Source organism: Rana temporaria, chromosome 8, assembly GCF_905171775.1.
Source record: "Rana temporaria chromosome 8, aRanTem1.1, whole genome shotgun sequence".
Taxonomy (NCBI): Eukaryota; Metazoa; Chordata; class Amphibia; order Anura; family Ranidae; genus Rana; species Rana temporaria.
In genome coordinates, this window is record NC_053496.1 from 187,825,240 (window position 1) to 187,849,948 (window position 24,709).

Below are 24,709 nucleotides of genomic sequence, written 5' to 3' on the forward strand. Positions count from 1 at the left end.
TGAGAAAACTGCCATTTTTTATATTGGTCGAGAAAACCGGTCGTGTGTGCGCTCCCTAGCAGTTATCTCGACGAAAAAACTGCCCGCAAAATAAAATTTAAACCAGCTCTCTTTTTTTCCCTTCAGTCTTTTTTTTCCTTGCGAAAAACGGTCATGTGTATGCTTTTCCAAGGTGGAAAAAACGTGCATGCTCAGATCAAGTATGCAGCCCAAAGGGTGGCGCCATTTGAAAGGAACTTCCTCTTTATAGTCCCGTCGTACGTCACCGCGCTTTGGTCGTACGTTTTTTTTTTGCATGAACGTGTGTATGCAAGTCAGGCTGGAGAGGAATCACATCGGGGAAAACTTTGTTTTTTTTTCCTGCCGGGAAAAATGGTCGTGTGTACGAGGCATCAGTCTCAACACGACAAAATGTACTCAGCCAATGAGTTCATTTTTATTTTAAAAGGCCTAGATGACCACTTTTTAAGTGGTGGGATTAACGTGTTTCGTCCTGGATGACAACTTGAGAAAACAGACCTCTTGCATGACAATAATAGACCTCTAAGTCTCCATACCACAAAATGTACTCAGCCAATGAGAGGTAATGATTCAATTTTTATTTTAAAAAGCCTTTTAAGTGTTGGGCTAAGGTGTTTCGTCCCGGAAGACGACTTGAGAAAACAGACCTCTCGCAAGAGTTTTCACCACAAAATGTACTCAGCCAATGAGGTGATGACTCCATTTTTATTTTTCTCCTGCTATCAATGGCCGACACGGTACAACACTTCATCCATGTCTTTGGTGATCTCTGATCTCCTTATGAAGTGTTTCTTACATGATGAAGATCAGCCATGGAGTATATCTGAGGTGTATATCAGGGTGTGCTTCTTCCCCACATGTCCAGCAACATTCATATACAAGACATTTCCCGCACTCACTAATACACCCCGAGGGTTGTGTGGGACCCCTGATGTACAGGAAGACAGGACTTCAGTGAGGAACAATTCCCTCACTCCGGATCGGAAAGCGGCTTCTCCCCCGTGTGGGACCTCTGATGTTTGACAAGGTCTGATTTTACTACGAAACATTTCCCACATTCAGAACAGGAATACGACTTGTCACTCGTGTGAGATCTCTGATGTCTTTCAAGATTGGACTTCCGTGAAAAAAATTTCCCGCACTCCGAACAGAAATACGGCTTCTCCCCCGTGTGCAATTTCTGATGTGTATAAAGATGGGGCTTCTGTGAGAAACATTTCCCGCACTCAGGACAGGAAAACTTCTCCCCTGTGTGCAGTCTCTGATGTCTGGAAAGACTGGACCTAAATGAAAAACATTTCCCGCACTTAGAGCAGGAATACTGTTTCTCCTCCGTGTGAGATCTCTGATGTGAGACAAGGTCTGATTTTTTTATGAAACGTTTTCCGCATTCAGAACAGGAATGCAGTTCCTCACCTGTGTGCAATTTCTGATGCATAAAAAGATAATCCTTTGATGAAAAACTTTTCCCGCATTCAGAACAGGAAAATGGCTTCTCTCCCCTGTGAGCCCTCTGATGCGAGACAAGGGCTGATTTTCGAACAAAACTTTTCCCGCACTCAGAACAGGAAAATGGCTTCTCCCCCGTGTGAGCCCTCTGATGCGAGACAAGGGCTGATTTTTGTACAAAACATTTCCCGCATTCAGAACAGGAATACGGCTTCTCACCCGTGTGCAATTTCTGATGTATAAAAAGATAGGCCTTCGATGAAAAACATTTCCCGCACTCAGAACAGGAAGACTGCTTTTTTTCGGTGTGAGATTTCAGATGTTGGTCAAAATTGGATTTCTTTAAAATACATTTTCCGCACTCAGGACAAGAATACGGCTTTTCTTCTGTGTGAGATTTCTGATGTTGGTAAAGATGGGCTTTCTTTAAAAAAAAAATTCCGCACTCGGGACAGGAATGCCACTTTTCAACGGTGTGAGATCTCTGATGCAGGGAAAGGTGGGCTTTCGTTAGAAAATTTCTCCCACACTCGGGACAGGAATGCTGCGTCTTAACTTTGTGAGATCTAAGGTGTTGAGAAAGATAGGCTTTCTTTAAAAAATATTTTCCACACTCAGGACAGGAATGCTGCTCCTCAACTGTGTGAGCTCTTTTATGCTCATCAAGATTGAATTTAAAATTGAAACACTTCCCGCACTCAGTACAAGAAAACCTCTTATCTTTTGGAAGGACGGCACCTTCCCGCACAGTCTGAGGTTCCTCAGGATAAGAGGAATACGATGGTCCGGCACCGTCCCGCACAGTCTGAGGTTCCTCAGGATAAGAGGAATACGATGGTCCGGCACCTTCCCGCACAGTCTGAGGTTCCTCAGGATAAGAGGAATACGATGTTCCGGCACCGTCCCGCACAGTCTGAGGTTCCTCAGGATAAGAGGAATACGATGGTCCGGCACCATCCCGCACAGTCTGAGGTTCCTCAGGATAAGAGGAATACGATGGTCCGGCACCATCCTGCACAGTCTGAGGTTCCTCAGGATAAGAGGAATACGATGGTCCGGCACCGTCCCGCACAGTCTGAGGTTCCTCAGGATAAGAGGAATACGATGGTCCGGCACCGTCCCGCACAGTCTGAGGTTCCTCAGGATAAGAGGAATACGATGGTCCATCTACACTGTGTGGTGCCGGATGGACATTTGAGGTAGTCGGGTTTTCTCCTGGACTATACTGTGTGATGTCCTCATCTTCTACTTTACAGTCTGGAGACAAAGTGAGACAATCCTCTGAGGTTTTCCTCATCTCCCGTCCATCTACTAAAATAGAAATACAAAGATTATTACTAGACATGAGCTGATTGGTTCCCCTAACCCAGGACTCCACCCACATCAGGCAGCTTTGTCTCTGAGGATCTTACAATTCCCCCCTCCATAAATCCAGTCTAGAGACATAAATTGTGTCTGCAGCACAGAGAAGGAAGATTATCCGAGAGAAATACAGGAATACAGGACGGGGAACACAGCTCAGGAAAGTGACCAGGGGATTACAGGCTACGCCCTACTCTGGACCAATCAGTGAGCAGTATGGGTGGAGGAATGGATTTAGTGTTAATGACCCACCTGTGCTGATCTCTGTAGGAGTGTCCTCCTCTATAAATGTCCCCGTTATTCCATCCTCCTCCATAGACTGCTGATCATCCCTCACATACGTCTCTTCTTCTTCTGATTTCACCTCAAATTCTATATCGATTGGATCTCCACTCTAAACCAAAAGAATGAGAGAGAATATCATCTGTAAGATATAAACTTACATACAAAATCCACACATCATCTCCACCAGTCCATGTTCTAGATGTTCCGTCCCACCGACCTTGTAACAGTGGGGGATGGTGTGACCTTCCTGTGTGGAATCCCGGGAATACAGAGGACGGGGACATCTCTCTGGTGGGTTTCTGGTATTAGGTGGCTCCATCATATCCTTGTGTCCTTCTGATAACTCCTCCATCACTCCATACTCCTCATCCTCCTCTTTATACTCTTCTTTAATATCAATATTATCATCCCCGAGGTTTCCACTCTGAATATATAATAAAACATTCATTATAATAAACATGTTTGTGTATAAATCATAACCACCAATAATTGTTCCTCATCTACCTGATGATGGTGGGGGATGGTGTGACCTTCCTGTGTGGAATCCCGGGAATACAGAGGACAGGGACATCTCTCTGGTGGGTTCCCATTACTGGATCCATCTGTAGGAAACACACACACTGACTGAATACATTGTTTCTATGTGTTTATCAGATGATGGGGGATCTAGGTGGAGCCTCCGTACTGCTCTCTCCTTTACAATAAAGTCTCCTCTTACCCGGTGATGTGAGGGGCGGCTGATTGTCCATCATGACGTCCTTGTAGAGATCCTTGTGTCCTTCTAAATACTCCTACATAGGGAAATAGACAGTGACATCCTGACACCTTATAGGAACCTGACACACACAAAGATAAAGTCATCATCCAGACACATCCCTTGTGTTGAACCTTCACAGACATCAGGAATAGTTATTTCCCCTCTTCTACATAAAGCTTTTAAAATATAAACATGAGCACTATAAATCCCCCCCCCCCCCACATCCCATATTATAGTATAATCCATTAGTATAGACAGATGAGGGGAGAAGGTGACAAATCTACAATATGAAGAAAATGTACCGGCCTCGTAAGTGGGGAATGTTTTGCCCCTGAAGGAGTTAATCTAGGTTTCCACTAGGGTTATCCCGATACCACTTTTTTAAGACAAGTACCGATACTTTTTTCCAAGTACTCGCCGATACCGAATACTGGTGGCTGGCACTGATAGGAACTAATAAGTGGCACTTGTAGACACTGAAATGCTGCGAAAAATGACACTGGATTTATATTTAAAAAAAAAAAATGCTGCAACGCCCATCTTGGTACACCCTGCCCTCGGCTGCAGCAAGCAGCAGCAGACATCTTGTTACACCCAGCCCATATAGCTCAGGCTGGGTGTAACAAGATGTCTGCTGCTTCTTACTGCAGGACCCCTAGTACAAGTACTCGCGCAAATGCTCTGTATCGGTCCCGATACTAGTATCGGTATAACCCTAGATCTCCACACTATATATGTGTGTATCATCATCTGCTGGAGATAAAAGACATCACAGTGACTATGGAGGAAGAGGACGGACATGACGGGGTTACTGGGTGTAAATAGAAGATAAGATCTTATTACCTCCTCTGCTGCTGATTCCAGCGATGTCTACTCTCCCCTTCCTAATGGGTCCAGGCTTTATTTTTATATCTGACATCACTTCCTGTCATTACCTGACATCACTTCCTGTTTTCCATAGAGACTTGCTGTCTCTATGGTATAAGGGAGATCACCACCTTGTGGAGCTCAGAGGAACTGCAGCCTTCGAGAAACGTCTCGTAGTGTGAACACGGCCTTGTGCTGTGTGTGTATGTATTGTATATATCCTTATAGATGGGGTCATCTCCACTGTTTATCATGATAGAGAAGTCCCATCACAGGCAGAATTAGGACGACCCCAGGCATGTTATTTAAAGGAATTGGACATTTTTAGTGTTCCATTCTGGCATAAGTGTGCACCCCAAAGCTTAAAGCGGTGTTTCACCCTAAAAAACAACTTTATAGCATCTCATTCAGCATAGTAGCGCGAGCTACATTATGCCTTTATATTTTTTTTTTCGGCGCCGTACTCACTGTTTAATCGAGTAGTAAAATTTCAGACTCCCCGCGGGGAATGGGCGTTCCTATTCAGAGGGCTCGTGATTGACGGCCGGCTATGGCGCGTCACGCTTCACGAAAATAGCCGGAGTAGGTCTCGGCTCTTCCCAACGCTATTCGGCGCCTGCGCACAGACATCAGAGCTGACTGCGCAGGCGCCGTGAAGAGCAAACACCTATTTCGGCTATTTCCGTGAAGCGTGACGCGCCATAGCCGGTCGTCAATCACGAGCCCTCTGAATAGGAACGCCCATTCCCCTGAAACTTTACTACGCGATTACAGAGTGAGTACGGTGCCAAAAAAAAATATAAAGGCATACTGTAGCTCACGCTACTATGCTGAATGAGATGCTAGAGAAAAAAAAATGTTTTAGGGAGAACCCCCGCTTTAAACACACATGTACAGTAGAGCAGTGGATAACATCAGTAGGGATGAGGTCGGTGTCAGTAATTTTAAATTTTTGCTATTTAAAAAAAATATATATTTTATTTATATATATATATATATATATATACACACACACAGCAATATTATCCTTGGGATTTATTTTATAATTTATTTATATTTTTTTTGTTGCACATTCTTGATACTTTTTCCATTGATCTCAATAGGGTACGGCATCCGATCTTCTCTGAAGTTCACTCAACCCTGCTCGAGCTGAACCCAGAGCAGTTTTTATTGTTTTTTTTTATTTCATTTTTACACTGTCCCCCTTAAAAAAAATGGGGTGGATTCAGAAAGCAATTGCGTCTGCGTAACCATAGTTACGCAGCGCAATTGCTTACTTGCGCCGGCGTTTCGAATGCTCCTGATTCAGGAACCTCGATACGCCGACTGCAGCCTAAGATATGACTGGCATAAGGCTCCTTATGCCGTCATATCGTAGGCTGCATTCTTACGCAGGCCGCTAGGTGGCATTCCCGTAGTGGTCAGCGTATAGTATGCAAATTGCATACTAACGCCGATTCACAACCCTACGCGAGCCCTGCGTACACAGTTTACGTTGTTTCCGTTCGTCGGGTTCCGCGTAAGGCTGCTCCTGCTATTAGCAGGGGCAGTCAATGCTACGTATACCCGTCGTTCCCGCGTCGCAAATTTGAAATTTAACGTCATTTGCGTAAGTGAATTGTGAATGGCGCTGGACGCCATTTACGTTCACTTTGAAGCAAATGACGTCCTTGCAACGTCATTTGCCGTAATGCACGTCGGGAAAGTTTCCAGACGGAGCATGCGCACTACGTTCGGCGCGGGAAACGCGCCTAATTTAAATGATCGACGCCCCCTACGGGATCATTTAAATTACGCGCCCATACGCCGGGCAGTTTTAAGGAGCGCCCGCGCAAATTACGTAGCTACTGCTTCATGAATGAAGCGTAGCGCAGATAATTTGCGTAGGCGCAGGGTAAAAACGGTACGCTGCGCCTCCGTAAGAAGTGCGCAGCGGTACCTGAATCTACCCCAATGTTTACATCACTTTTATTCCTATTACAAGGAATGTAAACATCCCTTGTAATAGAAATAGGCACGACAGGTCCTCTTTACGGAGTGATATGGGGTCTATAAGTCCCCACATCTCTCCTTTATGCTGGGAAGCCAGCGATAAAAAAAAAATTGATCTCATCCTTCCCAGAAAAAAATACAAGCCCAAATTCTCAAAGGACTTACGACGGCGTAGCGACATGTACGCCGTCGTAAGTCTGAATGAGAGCCGTCGTATCTATGCGCCTGAGTCTTAGAATCAGTTACGCATAAATTCGGCTAAGATACGAGCGACGTAAGTCTCTTACGTCGTCGTATCTTAGTTGCATATTTACGCTGGCCGCTAGGTGGCGCTTCCGTAGATTTCCGTGTTGAATATGCTAATGAGCTAGATACGCCGATTCACGAATGTACGTGCGCCCGGCGTAGCAAGATACGTTGTTTACGTAAGACATACGCCGTCGTAAAGTTACCCCTCATAAAGCAGGGGTAAGTCATGTTAGGTATGGACGTCGGAAACGTACGAACAGCGTCGTGTTTTACGTAGTTTGCGTAAGTCGTCCGTGAATGGGGCTGGACGTAATTTACGCTCACGTCGAAAGCATTAACTATTTGCGGCGTAATTTTGAGCATGCGCACTGGGATACGTTCACGTATGCGCCGTTCGTTAATGTATCGTGACCCGATGTGATTGACGTTTTTAACATAAAACACGCCCACACTAGCCTACTTTGAATTAGGCGGGCTTACGCCGGCACAGTTACACTACGCCGCCGTAACTTTGGCCGCAAGTTCTTTGAGAATACGGGACCTGCCTCACTAAGTTACGGCGGCGTAGTGTATCTGAGATACGCTACGCCCGCCTATAGATAGGCGCTTTTTTGAGAATCTGGCCCCTAGTGTTTACACCCGCCGGCGCCAGAAGTGACGTCACAATGTCACTTCTGGCCTCCAAGGGTTATAGAGATGGCCAGGGACCATCTGTTCCGTGGTCAGCCCTATGGTAAATGGTCATGATGTCACTTCCAGCCTCCAAGGGTCATGGAGAGGGTCAGGATTATCTGGTCTGTGGTCAGCCCTATGGTAAACCATCATGATGTAACTTCCAGCCTCCAAGGGTCATGGAGAGGGTCAGGATCATCTGGTCCGTGGTCAGCCCTATGGTAAACCGTCATGATGCCACTTCCAGCCTCCAAGAGTCATGGAGAGGGTCAGGGATCATCTGGTCCATGGTCAGCCCTATGGTAAACCATCATGATGCCACTTCCAGCCTCCAAGGGTCATGGAGAGGGTCAGGATTCATCTGGTCTGTGGTCAGCACTATGGTAAACCGTCATGATGTCATTATCAGCCTCCAAGGGTCATAGAGATAGCCGGGATCATCTGGTCTGTGGTCAGCCCTATGGTAAATGGTCATGATGTCACTTCCAGCCTCCAAGGGTCATGGAGAGGGTCAGGATCATCTGGTCTGTGGTCAGCCCTATAGTAAACCGTCATGATGTAACTTCCAGCTTCCAAGGGTCATAGAGATAACCAGGGCCCATCTGGTCCGTGGTCAGCCCTATGGTAAACCGTCATGATGCCACTTCCAGCCTCAAAGAGTCATGGAGAGGGTCAGGGATCATCTGGCCCATGGTCAGCCCTATGGTAAACCATCATGATGCCACTTCCAGCCTCCAAGGGTCATGGAGAGGGTCAGGGATCATCTGGTCCGTGGTCAGCCCTATGGTAAACCATCATGATGTAACTTCCAGCCTCCAAGGGTCATAAAGATGGCCGGGGACCATCTGGTCCGTTGTCAGCTCTATGGTAATCCATCATGATGTCGCTTCCAGCCTCCAAAGGTCATAAAGATGGCCAGGGATCATCTGGTACGTGGTCAGCCTCATGGTAAACCGTCATGATGTAACTTCCAGCTTCCAAGGGTCATAGAGATGGCCCGGGACCATCTGGTCCATGGTCAGCCCTATGGTAAACCGTCACCGCCGACAGATATATTCTCCGGCTCGCCGATCTCACATTCGAGTCGGGAGAAGCACCGGAGTGTGGCGGGAGGGGACGTCCCTCCCACCGCTGGTAAAAGCAATCAAGCGTCTAAACAGCCGCTATGATTGCTTTTACTTTGGAGGGAATCGCTGGGATGAAATAAGATATCTAGATGATGCCTGCAGCTGCACCCAATCATCCCGATAGGGCCACTTCTACCTAAGGACGTCATATGACTGAGCCTGTGATATTTATGTACATGGGAGGAGCCTGTGATACTTATGTTCATGTGAGGAGCCTGTGAGACTTATGTACATGGGAGTAGCCTGTGATACTTATATACATGGGAGGAGTCTGTGCTACTTATGTACATGGGAGGAGCCTGTGATATTTATGTACATGGGAGGAGTCTGTGATACTTATGTACATGGCAGGAGCCTGTGATACTTATGTACATGGGAGGAGCCTGTGATACTTATGTACATGGGAGGAGCCTGTGATACTTATGTTCATGGGAGGAGCCTGTGCTACGTATGTACATGGGAGGAGTCTGTAATACTTATGTACATAGGAGGAGCCTGTGATACTTATGTACATGGGAGGAGCCTGTGATACTTATGTACATAGGAGGAGCCTGTGATACTTATGTACATGGGAGGAGCCTGTGATACTTATGTACATGGGATTTTTTTTTATAAATTTTCTAAAATTTCAAAAAAAACTTCTCTCACGTTGTCATTATGGGGGGTTGTTTGCAGAATTTTGAGGAAAATAATGAATTTAATCCATTTTGGAATAAGGCTTTAACATAAAATGTGGAAAAAGTGAAGCACTGTGAATACTTTCTGGATGCACTGTGATGTAAGTGTAGTTTTGGGCTGGGCTGTAGGCCGCTCATACTGATTGTAGTTTATCTGGTCTTTCACTGAGCTCAATTATGTTGTACATTTCTCACTGTTGGCAGTAGGGGTCACTGGTACCACAGGCCAGTATGAGAAGTGCAACTAGGTTGAGTTATATATTTTTCTTCCAGCCAGCCCAGTAGGAGGTTCTTGGCCACTGACGCATTCTGGGAGAGGATGTATATTTGGGCTGGGCCATGTGGTCACTCTCTTGCCCTTAGGCCCTCCTGGCCTGGGGATGTGCTGCTGAAGTGAGCTCTGTGAAGACTGTCCTACTAATCCTGGAGGTGGTCCTTAGGCTGTCTTGCCCGGTGTGGAAGAAGCCAAGCCAAATAAAGAAGATCCAGGGGAGGACCCTTGCTGGAGAGAGCCAGGATGCAGGCTGGTCTCTCCAGGAGGGCCTGGTGACTCGTTTGATGGACATTCCTACATCTAAAACGTGCTTGCAGTGCTGCCGAATCGGCTTATAGGTTCTGACACAGTGAGGCCCCGTACACACAAGGAGACATGTCCGATGAAAACGGTCCACGGACCGTTTTCATCGGACATGTCTCCTGGGAGCTTTTGGTCTGATGTGTGTACACACCATCAGACCAAAATCCCAGCGGACAGAGAACGTGGTGACGTAAAAGACACCGACGTTCTCAAACACGGAAGTGCAATGCTTCCACGCATGCGTCAAATCAATTCGACGCATGCGCGGGATTTCGGGACGCTGGTTACACGTCATAACCAGCAGACATGTCCGATTAGGCGTACTAACCATCAGACATGTCCAACGGACATGTTTCCAGCGGACAAGTTTCTTAGCTTGCTAAGAAATTTTTGTCCGTTGGAAACCTGTCTGCTAGGCCGTACACACGGTCGGACATGTCCGCGGAAACTGGTAACGACTCCATTGTTATTTTAAAAGGCCTAGAGGACCGCCTTTTAAGTGGTGGGGTTAACGTGTTTCGTCCTGGAAGACGACTTGAGAAATCAGACCTCTTACAAGAATTTACATTACAAAATACTCAGCCAATGAGATTTAATGACTCCATTTTTATTTTTCTCCTGCTATCAATGGCCAACACGGTACAACACTTCATCCATGTCTTTGGTGATCTCTGATCCCCTTATGAAGTGTTTCTTACATGATGAAGATCAGCCATGGAGTATATCTGAGGTGTATATCAGGGTGTGCTTCTTCCCCACATGTCCAGCAACATTCATATACAAGACATTTCCCGCACTCACTAATACACCTCGAGGGTTGTGTGGGACCCCTGATGTACAGGAAGACAGGACTTCAGTGAGGAACATTTCCCTCACTCAGGACAGGAAAATTACTTCACCACCATGTGCAGTCTCTGGTGTCTGTAAAGATCAGACTTCTTTGAAAAACATTTCCCGCACTCATTACAGGAAAGTGGCTTCTTATCCATGTGCGATTTCTGATGTTTTTGAAGGTGGGACTTATCTGAATAACATTTTCCACACTCAGGACAGGAATACGGCTTCTCCCCCGTGTGAGATCTCTGATGTCTTTGAAGATTGGACTTCTGTGAAAAACATTTCCCGCACTCAGGACAGGAATACGGCTTCTCCCCCGTGTGTATTCTCTGATGTTGGACAAGTTCTGATTTATTTAAAAATAATTTTCCACACTCCGGACAGGAATGCGGCTCCGCCCCCGTGTGATACCTCTGCTGTGTGACAAGATCTGATTTCTCTACAAAACATTTCCCACACAAATTTAGCTGATGTTTGTAAAGACTGCACTTCCTAGAAAAACATTTCCCACACTCAGGACAGGAATACGGCTTCTCCCCCGTGTGAGTTCTCTGATGTAAACGAAGACCGGACTTTTGTGAAAAACATTTCCCGCAGGCAGAACAGGGAAATGGCCTCTCCCCCGTGTGAGATCTCCCATGTCTGACAAGATCTGCTTTTTTTAAAAAGCATTTCCCGCACTCAGAACAAGAATGTGGCTTCTCCCCTGTGTGATACCGCTGATGTCTGACAAGTACTGTTTTTTTAAAAAAGCATTTCCCGCACTCAGGACAGGAAAACGGCTTCTCCCCTGTATGAGTTATTTTATGCTCATTAAGGCTGCGTCTCGATGTGAAATGTTTCCCACACTCAGGACAAGAATGCGGCTTCACCCCTGTGTGAGACCTTTGATGTCTGTTGAGATCGGATTTCACTGAAAAAAAATTCCCGCACTCAGAACAAAAATATGGTTTTTCCCCCATGTGAGATCTCCGATGTCTAAAAAGATGAGACTTCTTTGAAAAACATTTCCCGCACTCAAGACAAGAATACGGCTTCTCTCCTGTGTGAGATCTTTTATGCACATTAAGATCATATTTAGAACAGAAACACTTCCCGCATTCCAGACAGGGAAACTTCTTATGTGTTGGAAGGACGGCACCGTCCCGCACAGTCTGAGGTTCCTCAGGATAAGAGGAATACGATGGTCCGGCACCGTCCCACACAGTCTGAGGTTCCTCAGGATAAGAGGAATACGATGGTCCGGCACCGTCCCGCACAGTCTGAGGTTCCTCAGGATAAGAGGAATACGATGGTCCGGCACCGTCCCGCACAGTCTGAGGTTCCTCAGGATAAGAGGAATACGATGGTCCATCTACACTGTGTGGTGCCGGATGGACATTTGAGGTAGTCGGGTTTTCTCCTGGACTATACTGTGTGATGTCCTCATCTTCTACTTTACAGTCTGGAGACAAAGTGAGACAATCCTCTGAGGTTTTCCTCATCTCCCGTCCATCTACTAAAATAGAAATACAAAGATTATTACTAGACATGAGCTGATTGGTTCCCCTAAACCAGGACTCCGCCCACATCAGGCAGCTTTGTCTCTGAGGATCTTACAATTCCCCCCTCCATAAATCCAGTCTAGAGACATAAATTGTGTCTGCAGCACAGAGAAGGAAGATTATCCGAGAGAAATACAGGAATACAGGACGGGGAACACAGCTCAGGAAAGTGACCAGGGGATTACAGGCCGATATTACCCAGTCCCCACCCCCTACTCTGGACCAATCAGTGAGAAGTATGGGTGGAGGAATGGATTTAGTATTAATGACCCACCTGTGGTGATCTCTGTAGGAGTGTCCTCCTCTATAAATGTCCCCGTTATTCCATCCTCCTCCATAGATTGCTGATCATCCCTCACATACGTCTCTTCTTCTTCTGATTTCACCTCAAATTCTATATCGATTGGATCTCCACTCTAAACCAAGAGAATGAGAGAGAATATCATCTGCAAAATATGAGCTTTATTATTGTGACATCACATAAGAAATCCGCACATCGTCTCCATGAATCTGTTTTATAATCTCCATTCCACTGACCTTGTAACAGTGGGGGATGGTGAGACCTTCCTGTGTGGAATCCCGGGAATACAGAGGACAGGGACATCTCTCTGGTGGGTTCCTGGTATTAGGTGGCTCCATCATATCCTTGTGTCCTTCTGAAAACTCCTCCATCACTCCATACTCCTCATCCTCCTCTTTATACTCTTCTTTTACAACAATATTATCATCCCCGAGGTTTCCACTCTGAATATATAATAAAACATTCATTATAATAAACATGTTTGTGTATAAATCATAACCACCAATAATTGTTCCTTATCTACCTGATGATGGCGGGGGATGGTGTGTTCTTCCTCCATCACCCCATCCTCATCATCCTCCTCTTTTATCTCTTCTTTAACCTCAACTTTAGGATCTCTCAGGTTTCCACTCTGAATATAGAATAAAAATGACATCAATGGTAACAATGCAGATAATGTACAGATCCTAATGATACTATCAGTGATTGTTCCTCATCTACCTGATGATGGTGGGGGATGGTGTGACCTTCCTGTGTGGAATCCCGGGAATACAGAGGACGGGGACATCTCTCTGGTGGGTTCCCATTACTGGATCCATCTGTAGGAAACACACACACACTGACTGAATACATTGTTTCTATGTGTTTATCAGATGATGGGGGATCTAGGTGGAGCCTTTACAATAAAGTCTCCTCTTACCCGGTGATGTGAGGGGCGGCTGATTCTCCATCATGACGTCCTTGTAGAGATCCTTGTGTCCTTCTAAATACTCCCACTCCTCCATGGAGAAATAGACAGTGACATCCTGACACCTTATAGGAACCTGACACACACAATGATACAGTCACCATCCAGACACACCCCTTGTGTTGAACCTTCACAGACATCTAGGAAGTTATTTCCCCTCTTTTACATAAAGCTTTTAAAATACAAACGTGCATTATAAATCCACCCCCCCCCTCCTCCCCCACATCCCATATTATAGTATAATCTGTTAGTATAGACTGATGAGGTGAGAAGGTGACAAATCTACAAAATGAAGAGAATGTTCCGGCCCCATAAGTGGGGGAATGTTCTGCCCCTGAAGGGGTTAATCTAGGTCTCCACACTATATATCTGTGTATTATCATCTGCTGGAGATAAAAGACGTCACAGTGACTATGGAGGAAGAGGACGGACGTGACGGGGGTTACTGGATGTAAATAGAAGATAAGATCTTATTACCTCCTCTGCGGCCACTTTCAGCGATGTCTCCTCACTACTTCCTCCCGACTCACCTCTCACCCGGAACTTCCTATTTATACCTGACATCACTTCCTGTTCCATAGAGACACATGGGGCCAGATTCAGAAAACACCATACTTGCCAACTGTCCCGTTTTTAAAGGGACAGTCCCGTCAAATAGGACCTAGTCCCGGCTAATTTAGCCTGCCGGGACTTGTCCCGGCTATTGGGGAAGGCAGGTGCGGCTTCTGGGTCTCAGCAGGGACCTGAGCCTGCGCTGTGTGCTTGGGATGCAAAGCTCCTTTCTGTCCCCTCCCCTCCCTCCAGTCTCGTGCTGTGCGGGGTTCTTGTTATCTCTGACTCAGCCTCCCCTCCAATCAGCAGCGCGGTGTGCTGTGAGACCTCGGAGGCGGAGCTCACTGTAGCTCCTGTCGGCTGGCCAGAGGAAGGGAGGAGGTGAGTGAGCTGAACTTTTCTGGGAGAAGTTTCCTAGGGTGGATAGTAGTAGTTACACACTTTCAAGGAGATTTTTTCTTAGGAGAAGAATCGGGGGAGATAGTGAGTTTGAGTGTGGGGGAGGGGAGCAGGGTGAGGTCTGCAGCCCAAACACATTTTGGCAGATCACTTCTAAGCAGGAACACTCTGTGCAAACATCATCCAATATCCAATTGCTCAGACTAGATAATGTGGGGTCATTTATAGCCATTCATGTAACCTGTGTGTGTATGTGGTGAGTTCACACTTCTCATTGTACAGACTCAGAACCTGTATACATGTGCAATGAGAAGTGTGAACTCACCACATACACACACAGGTTACATGAATGGCTATAAATGACTCCACATTATCTAGTCTGAGCAATTGGATTGGATACATAGTGCTATAAACTGGATTACATAGATCTGTACTTACATCTAGTACTGTTGTAGGATTCATTGTTTTAAATGTTTTTAGTGGATGAGTTTTTTTTTTATTATATCTGACCATTATCGCTATCTGACCACTTCTCAGTCCCCCTCTCCTGTACATACTGCCCCCAGGTTGCATCACCCCCAGATCACATCATACAGACATCACTCCAAGCTGCTTCCTACCTGCCCCCCCCCCCCAGCTGAGGGACATCATTCCATGGTCACTTTCCTTCCCTTATCTTCCCAACATCACTTCCTGATTACCCCATAGACACCACAAGAAATCCCTCCCCATACTGCCACCGCCATACCCTCCAACCTCCTCTCCTGTACTAACTGTGCCCATCATACCCTCTGCACTCCTCCTCTCCTGTACATACTGCCCCAGCATACCCTCTGCACTCCTCCTCCTCTCCTGTACATACTGCCCCAGCATACCCTCTGCACTCCTCCTCCTCCTCTCCTGTACATACTGCCCCAGCATACCCTCTGCACTCCTCCTCCTCTCCTGTACATACTGCCCCAGCATACCCTCTGCACTCCTCCTCCTCTCCTGTACATACTGCCCCAGCATACCCTCTGCACTCCTCCTCCTCTCCTGTACATACTGCCCCATCATACCCTCTGCACTCCTCCTCTCCTGTACATACTGCCCCAGCATACCCTCTGCACTCCTCCTCCTCTCCTGTACATACTGCCCCAGCATACCCTCTGCACTCCTCCTCCTCCTCTCCTGTACATACTGCCCCAGCATACCCTCTGCACTCCTCCTCCTCCTCTCCTGTACATACTACCCCATCATACCCTCTGCACTCCTCCTCTCCTGTACATACTGCCCCAGCATACCCTCTGCACTCCTCCTCCTCTCCTGTACATACTGCCCCAGCATACCCTCTGCACTCCTCCTCCTCTCCTGTACATACTGCCCCCATCATACCCTCTGCACTCCTCCTCCTCTCCTGTACATACTGCCCCCATCATACCCTCTGCACTCCTCCTCCTCTCCTGTACATACTGCCCCCATCATACCCTCTGCACTCCTCCTCTCCTGTACATACTGCGGAGTGGGTGGAGCTTCGGGGAAGTGAGTGTGGTAATTAATTAATAGCTGTGCTGCAAAATGTCCCTGGAATTTTTTTTCAAATGTTGGCAACTATGAAACACTTACACTGGCGTATCTACAGATACGCAGCGTAAGTGTACAGATGCGCCGTCGTAGCTATGCGCCCTATTCTCAATACTAGATACGTCTGAATTCTGGCTTAATACGACCGACGTAAGTCTCCTACGCCTACGCCTCGTATCTTGGGTGCATATTTACACTGGCCGCTAGGGGCGCTTCCATTGATTTACGTGTCGATTATGTAAATGAGCTAGATACGCCGATTCACGAACGTACTTGCGCCCGTCGAAGTAAGCTACGCCGTTTACGCAAGGCGTACGTCCAGCGTAAAGTTATCCCTCATAAAGCAGGGGTAAGTCATGTTAAGGTATAGATGTCGGAACAGCCGTTGGATTTTACGTTGTTTACGTAAGTCGTACGTGAATGGGGCTGGGCGTACGTTACGCATTGAGCCGTCGTATCTTGGGGAGTATATGCGACGTGATTCTGAGCATGCACGCGCCGTACGTTCGGCCCTTCATTTACATGGGGTCACGGTTAATTTTAATACAACACGCCCACTACCTTCCTAATTTGAATTAGGCGGGCTTACGCCGGCCCATTTACGTTACGCCGGCGCGACGTTAAGGGCGAGTGCTTTGTGAATACTGAACTTGCCTCTCAAAGTTACGTCGGCGTAGCGCATATGAGATGCGCTACGTCGGCTCAAAGATGCGCCGAGCTACCTGAATCTGGCCCATTGTCTCCATGGTATATGTGAGATCACCACCTTGTGGAGCTCAGAGGAACTGCAGCCCCTGAGAAACGTCTTGTAGTGTGAACACGGCCTTGTGCTGTGTGTGTATGTACTGTATATCCTTATAGATGGGTCAACTCCACTGCCACCAAGGGGGAGAGAAATATATTACTGCCTAGTCCAGCCTTTCTCAGCCAGGGTTCCTCCAAAGGTTTCTAGGGGTTCCTTGAGCAATGGACCATTTCTGTCTCTCAGTAACAACTGACATCAATGATCTGTAAGGGGGTCAGTCGTCCCACTGTTGACGATATACTGTAAGGGGGTCCTTCTCCTATTGGTCACCAATGTAAGGGACCACCACACTGACCACTGGGTATTACTAGCCGAGATGAAAGAATTACAATCACTGATAAATAACAGCTTGAAGCTCAGTCTAGTTGTTAAAGAGTAGGGATGAGCCGATAGTTTCATTCAAACTTTGGTGGTGTAACAAAAAAAAAAACACAACACCTTCTTGGCTACCAGCCAAGCTTTAAGAATTTACCTACCCTGTACACAAAAAAATCCACTTCTAGCACACTAGAGGGTGCTACAATCACTAATGACAGCTCAGGGTGCGGCAATTCAGCTAGTGGTATACCATCAAGTACAATGTACCCCATACTTATTCAAGTGGGGAGGGGGTGGTTTCTGGAGAACCTTCTATTAGTAAAAGATGATTCCAGATTGTGATAAGCCCTTTGCCCACAGACACCCCCATACAACCACCGGCCAGGGTTGTTGGATAGAGGCCCCTATCCTCATCAACATTGGGACAATGGGTTCTTTGCAAAGGGGGTCCATCCTGGAGGGGCACCCTCTATGTTGAGGGCATGTGGTCTAGTATGGCTTATACCTTCCCCTTTCTTGGCCAGCCAAGCCGCATACTTGGATTAAGGGTCTGATATGGATTTTTTTTGTTTGTTTCTTTGTGGGGATCTCCTTAAAATCCATACCAGACTCAGTTTGGTGTTTATTTTTGGGGGACACAACACAATTGTCTTTTTTTCATTCTTTTTCTATTAGAAGGAAGCTGGCAATGAAATGTCATTTGCTGGTAATTATGAACTCTTTTTTCCCTTTTTGAATGTCAGCCTCGCTGCAGCACTTTCTGTACATTTCAGAGATGCCTCTTCACAGGCAGGATTAGGACACCCCAGGATTAGGCCACCCTCAGAATTAGGACACCCACCAGAATTAGGACACCTCCAGAATTAGGACACCCCAGGATTAAACCACCCCCAGAATTAGGACACCCCAGGATTAAGCCACCCCCAGAATTAGGACACCCCCAGGATTAAGCCACCCACCAGAATTAGGACACACCCACAATTAAGCCACCCCCCAGAATTAGGAAACCCACCAGAAATAAGCCACCCCCAGAATTAGGACACCCACCAGAATTAGGACACCTCCAGAATTAGGACACCCCAGGATTAAACCACCCCCAGAATTAGGAGACCCCAGGATTAAGCCACCCCCATAATTAGGCCACCCACCAGAATTAGGACACCCCAGGATTAAGCCACCCCCAGGCATGTGATTTGAAGGAATTGGACATGTTTAATGTTCCATTTTAAGGATCTGGACATTCTATACAGCCCCTCCCCCTTGTCCGGGAAACTTTAATAGACAGATCACCCATCTAATCCTGGGATGGGTGATCTGTCTATCAAAGTGCCCGGATAAGGGAGAGGGGCTGTATATGACGCGCGCGGAACACAGCTATTGAATTGAAAGCTGTAATGTTCCCCGCGGTTTGAACAACGCGGCGGTGACAGCAACTGCAGCGGCGACTCTGCTCTCCTCGCTCACCCCCCCTGCTCCCAGGCAGCCCACACTCGCCAGCCCTCAAAATTTACTCGCAAAATGCGAGCAGGCGAGTGTAAATTTTGAGGGCTGTATATATATATATATATATATATATAATGTGTGAAAAGATGGGAAGGGAAGGGGTGTGTGTGTAATTGACCCATTAACACTACCTAGAATGCGATGTAAAGTAAGAGGGGGTCCAAGAGTGCACAGCATCAATGGGGGTGTCAACCATAAAGGGAGTATATACAGTATACTCCAATATGATCATTGGTGTACAAAAGCACGCAAAGTCCCAACCTTTGTTTTTAAACCAATTATGTTTTTTTGTTCTCTAACGTCTAATCCACACTACACGAAATGCTAGAACCTATTCTAAAGACCTGTACACACGGCCCAGAATCTTGTCAGGAAAAAAAACGTTGTTTTACCTGACGAGATTCTTGGCAAGAATCTCTTGCTGGCCGAGTGTACAGACACTCCGTTCAAAAGAACCGCCGTTCTTTTGAATGGAACAAACGCGGTGACATCATTGACTACGACAAGCATGCGCTCGTCACATTCAATGCCGTCGTCACCATCTTGCTACACCCTACCTAAGCCTAGGAAGCTACCGCGTATGCGTAAATGTCATTTCAAGAATGCGCGGGTTTCCACGGCGACAGGTAAGTATACACACTCTCGGATTTCTTGGCAGGAAAATACTGCAGAGAAAATAGAGAGCAGGTTCTCTATTTTTCTCGTCGAGATTCTGGGCAGTTTTTTTTTACGAGAAACCTGAAAGCCTCGTACACACGTGTAGATATTTTATGGTGGAAATTGCCAAACACCAAATTATGATGCTCAGGGAAACCTTCCCCAACCTACAATGGTAATTTGTCACAGAGACCAGCAGTACCCTTCTGGAACATTCTGGTGAAGAATAAGTGCGCTCTCAGACATCGTCACAGGGTTGTTAACTCTATACAGCCACTGGACGGATTTCCTAGACTCCCCACAATGTTTGCAGGGCTCCGATATCCCACCTGCAGGTCCTGTTAGTAGAGAAGAGAGAGACCAGAGAACATCCGCTCGCTGATCACCCCTAGCTAGATTGAACCCAGAAATGTTGTGTATTAGGTCACTTCCGGGTTCAGAGCCATCATTCCTGGCCGCTGTGGATGGAGAAGCTGTGAATGGAGCCCAGTCTGCTCTCCATTATCTTTCAGTGGACGGCAGGAGAGACATGGGGGGTCTAATAAAACATTCAAGTCTCATTAGACAGAACCTGTCACAACAAAATTCTAACATATTGGGGGTTATTTGTTCATTATTTTATAGCAATAAAGTTAACCACTTCCAGCCTAGGCCTATTCTGGCATTCCACTCCTACGTGAAAAAAATCATTATTTCTTTGTTAGAAAATTACTCAGAACCCCCAAACAATATATATATTTTTTAGCAGAGACCCTAGAGAATAAAATGGTGGTCGTTACAATTTTTTATGTCACACTATTTGTGCAGCAATTTTTTTTTATAAAAAAATGATTCTTTAATGAATTTTAAAAAAAACGAAAATATAATGTGCAAGATGATGTTACGCAGAGTAAGTAGATATTCAACAAGTCACACTTTAAAATTGCGCACAGTGGCGGAATAGCGCCAAACACAGGTATTTCCATTAGTTACGCTTTAAAACTTTTTACGTACATTCATCTTTACATTAGCGTGAATGTAGGGATAGTTCAGTCAGTGTGAGTCTAGTGACCGTTTAACACTGTATATTTTATTGCTTTACTGCAAGTTTAACGCTGTATAGTTCTGTTCGTTACTGCAAGTTTAACGCCACATAGTTCTGTGCATTACCGCAAGTTTAACGCTATATAGTTCTATGCGTTACTGCAAGTTTAACGCCATATATTTCTTTGCATTACTGCAAGTTTAATGGCATATAGTTCTGTGTGTTACTGCAAGTTTAATGGCATATAGTTATGTGTGTTACTGCAAGTTTAATGGCATATAGTTCTGTGTGTTACTGCAAGTTTAATGGCATATAGTTCTGTGTTACTGCAAGTTTAACGGCATATAGTTCTGTGTGTTACTGCAAGTTTAATGGCATATAGTTCTGTGCGTTACTGCAAGTTTAAAGCTGTATAGTTCTGTGCGTTACTGCAAGTATAATGCCATATATTTCATTGTGTTACTGCACGTTTAATGCCATATAGTTCTGTGCGTTACTGCAGGTTTAATGCCATATAGTTCTGTGCGTTACTGCACGTTTAATGCCATATAGTTCTGTGTGTTACTGCCAATTTAATGCCATATAGTTCTGTGCGTTATTGCAAGTTTAATGCCATATAGTTCTGTGCATTATTGCAAGTTTAATGCCATATAATTCTGTGCGTTACTGCAAGTTTAACGCTATATATTTTGTTGCATTACTGCAAGTTTAACGGCATATAGTTCTGTGCGTTACTGCAAGTTTAATGCTGTATATTTAATTGTGTTACTGCCAGTTTAATGCTGTATATTTAATTGTATTACTGTCAGTTTAATGCCATATAGTTCTGTGCGTTGCTGCAAGATTAACGCCATATAGTTCTGTGCGTTACAGCAAGATTAACGCCATATATTTCATTGCTTTACTGCAAGTTTAACGCTGTATATTTTTCATTGTGTTACTGCAAGTTTAACGCCATATAGTTCAGTGGGTTACTTCAAGTTTAACGCTGTATATATCATTGCGTTACGCTTCGAAAAGTTCAAAAGTGACTGGCGGCCAATTTCTATTCAAACATCCCCATTATAGCCATGGACTCAGCCCTGGGCTACATGCTAGCTTGCCCCCTCCTCTGCCTCTGGAGGTGACACCTTACCTTCAGCAGACCCAGGGGGGCGCTACATTGTGATACACAAATATGGACACTAGATGGAGGCAATGATCATAGGAAATCAATGAGTTATATAAAATATGGACAATAATCGTCATGGCTGGGCAAACCTGTGCCACATTCCATTAACTATTTGTTTTCTTATTCATAATAGACCTCTAAGTCTCCACACAACAAAATGTACTCAGCCAATGAGAGGTAATGACTTCATTTTTATTTCAAAAGGCCTAGAGGACTGACTTCTAAGTGGTGGGGTTAACGCGTTTCGTCCTAGAAGACGACTTGAGAAAACAGACCTCTTGCAAGAGTTTTCACTACAAAATGTACTCAGCCAATGAGGTGATGACTCCATTTTTATTTTTCTCCTGCTATCAATGGCCAACACGGTACAACACTTCATCCATGTCTTTGGTGATCTCTGATCTCCTTATGAAGTGTTTCTTACATGATGAAGATCAGCCATGGAGTATATCTGAGGTGTATATCAGGGTGTGCTTCTTCCCCACATGTCCAGCAACATTCATATACAAGACATTTCCCGCACTCACTAATACACCTCGAGGGTTGTGTGGGACCCCTGATAGACAGGACTTCAGTAAGGAACATTTCCCTCAGTCCGGATCGGAAAGTGGCTTCTCCCCCGTGTGGGAGATCTGATGTGCATAAAGTTTGGACTTCCGTGTAAAACCTTTACCGCACTCAGGACAGGAATGCGGCTTTTCACCTGTGTGGGACCTCTGATGTTTGACAAGGTCTGATTTTACTATGAAGCATTTCCCGCATTCAGAACAGGAATACGGCTTTTCACCTGTGTGAATTCTCTGATGTATAGAAAGACTGGACTTCCTAGAAAAACATTTCCCACACTCAGAACAGGAAAATGGCTTCACCTCTGTGTGAGACCTCTGATGTTTGAAAAGGTCTGATTTTACTACGAAACATTTCCCGCATTCAGAACAGGAATACGGCTTTTCACTCGTGTGATATTTCTGATGTTTAAAAAGACAGGACTGCGATGAAAAACATTTCCCACACTCAGAACAGGTATACGGCTTCTCACCTGTGTGAGACATTTGATGTGTGACAAGTTGTAATTTTCGTACAAAACATTTTCCACACTCAGCACAGGAATATGGCTTCTCGCCCGTGTGAGATCTCTGATGGCTGGCAAGACCAAGCTTCCCTGAAAAACATTTCCCGCACTCAGAACAAGAATATAGCTTTTCTTCTGTGTGAAATCTCTGATGTAGGGAAAGATGGGCTTTCTTGAAAAAACATTTCCCGCACTCAGGACAGGAATGGGGCTTCTCAACTGTGTGAGATCTTTTATGCTCTTCGAGATTGAATTTAAAATAGAAACACTTCCCGCACTCAGTACAGGGAAACTTCTTATTTGTTGGAAGGACAGCACCGTCCCGCACAGTCTGAGGTTCCTCAGGATAAGAGGAATACGATGGTCCGGCACCGTCCCGGACAGTCTGAGGTTCCTCAGGATAAGAGGAATATGATGGTCCGGCACCGTCCCGCACAGTCTGAGGTTCCTCAGGATAAGAGGAATACGATGGTCCGGCACTGTCCCGCACAGTCTGAGGTTCCTCAGGATAAGAGGAATACGATGGTCCATCTACACTGTGTGGTGCCGGATGGACATTTGAGGTAGTCGGGTTTTCTCCTGGACTATACTGTGTGATGTCCTCATCTTCTACTTTACAGTCTGGAGACAAAGTGAGACAATCCTCTGAGGTTTTCCTCATCTCCCGTCCATCTACTAAAATAGAAATACAAAGGTTATTACTAGACATGAGCTGATTGGTTCCCCTATACCTGGACTCCGCCCACATCAGGCAGCTTTGTCTCCGAGTATCTTACAATTCCCCCCTCAAGGTAACTAGTAAATGGGTCCTCTGATCTCCTACCAGATCATTTCTTTATTCATGGACCTTAGTCAGAGAGTGAGGAAACAACGAGAACGGTCTTTTATAGGAGTGATAGTGATGAGGGGATTATAGGACGAGGGTCCCCACCCCCTCTATCACTCATTGCCGTCTTCCCAACAGAAGAAGTCCTGCACTTCCTTATTTAGTCCATGATTTAGTCATGAATAACAGCAGGGCTGAGCCCCACCAGAGGTCAGAGAGTGAGGATGGGGGGAGAACAACCAAGATGAAGACTGGATTGATCCTGAAAACCATATATACGTCTGGGGAAGTCCAATCAGGGTGCAACACATCAGATGGCCATGGTTTGTGGATGTCATAACGTTAGGTGGGGGGGCCCTCAAGTTACATTGAGACTGATGCTTGGGGAATCTGCAGTGATTAATGTGTATTCAATGCTGGATTGCTTTTTTAACCTTGTGAGTGCTTTTCTATCTTATCAAATGGATAAGATAGAAAAGCACTCACAAGGTTAAAAAAGCAAATAAATAGAACAGTGAGCACTATGTAGACTCTTTATCTCTTCTTGAGCATATTCTGACAGAGTAGTGGAGTACATGGCAGGAGATGGCTACCTAAAGAGGAGGCTCCATCTACATGTATCTGAAGGTGTGTGATTTCATGCTGGTTATGTCCTCTTGTTATTTAGCAATGGGGTCCATCTCAAGAGATGAGAGTACACCTGGGGGTGTATGAGGGTATTGCAGAGTGGCCCACTGTCAGCTTATTGTCTGTGACATGAGAAGGGAGGATTTGTTTTCATGTGCAACAGTTTCTAAATTGTGTAGATATAATATATTTTTATGTTTGAGCATAAGGGAGTACATACACTACATTAACAAAAGTATTGGGACACCTGCCTTTACATGCACATGAACTTTTTTGGCATCCCAGTCCGTAATCCGTAGGGTTTAATATTCACCTCTTCTGGGAAGGCTGTCCACAAGGTTTAGGAGTGTGTCTATGGGAATGTTTGACCATTCTTCCAGAAGAGCATATATGAGGTCAGGCACTGATGTTGGATGAGAAGACCTGGCTCGCAGTCTCCGCTGTAATTCATCCCAAAGGTGTTGAGGTCAGACAAGTTCCTCCACCCCAAACTCGCTTATACATGTCT

At 45.7% G+C, this 24,709-nt stretch overlaps 1 protein-coding gene across 1 annotated transcript; it reads right to left on the bottom strand.

Moving 5' to 3' along the window:
* Nucleotides 1-950: 950 nt before the first annotated feature.
* On the bottom strand, nucleotides 951-23,137 carry LOC120910657 (zinc finger protein 850-like). Its single transcript, XM_040322411.1, has 3 exons — nucleotides 22,391-23,137; nucleotides 11,175-11,925; nucleotides 951-2,227 (listed from the first exon to the last, which is right to left on the bottom strand). The coding sequence occupies exons 1-3, from the start codon at nucleotides 22,726-22,728 to the stop codon at nucleotides 992-994; spliced, it is 2,325 nt and encodes a 774-aa protein (XP_040178345.1). The 5' UTR covers nucleotides 22,729-23,137; the 3' UTR covers nucleotides 951-991.
* Nucleotides 23,138-24,709: the final 1,572 nt, after the last annotated feature.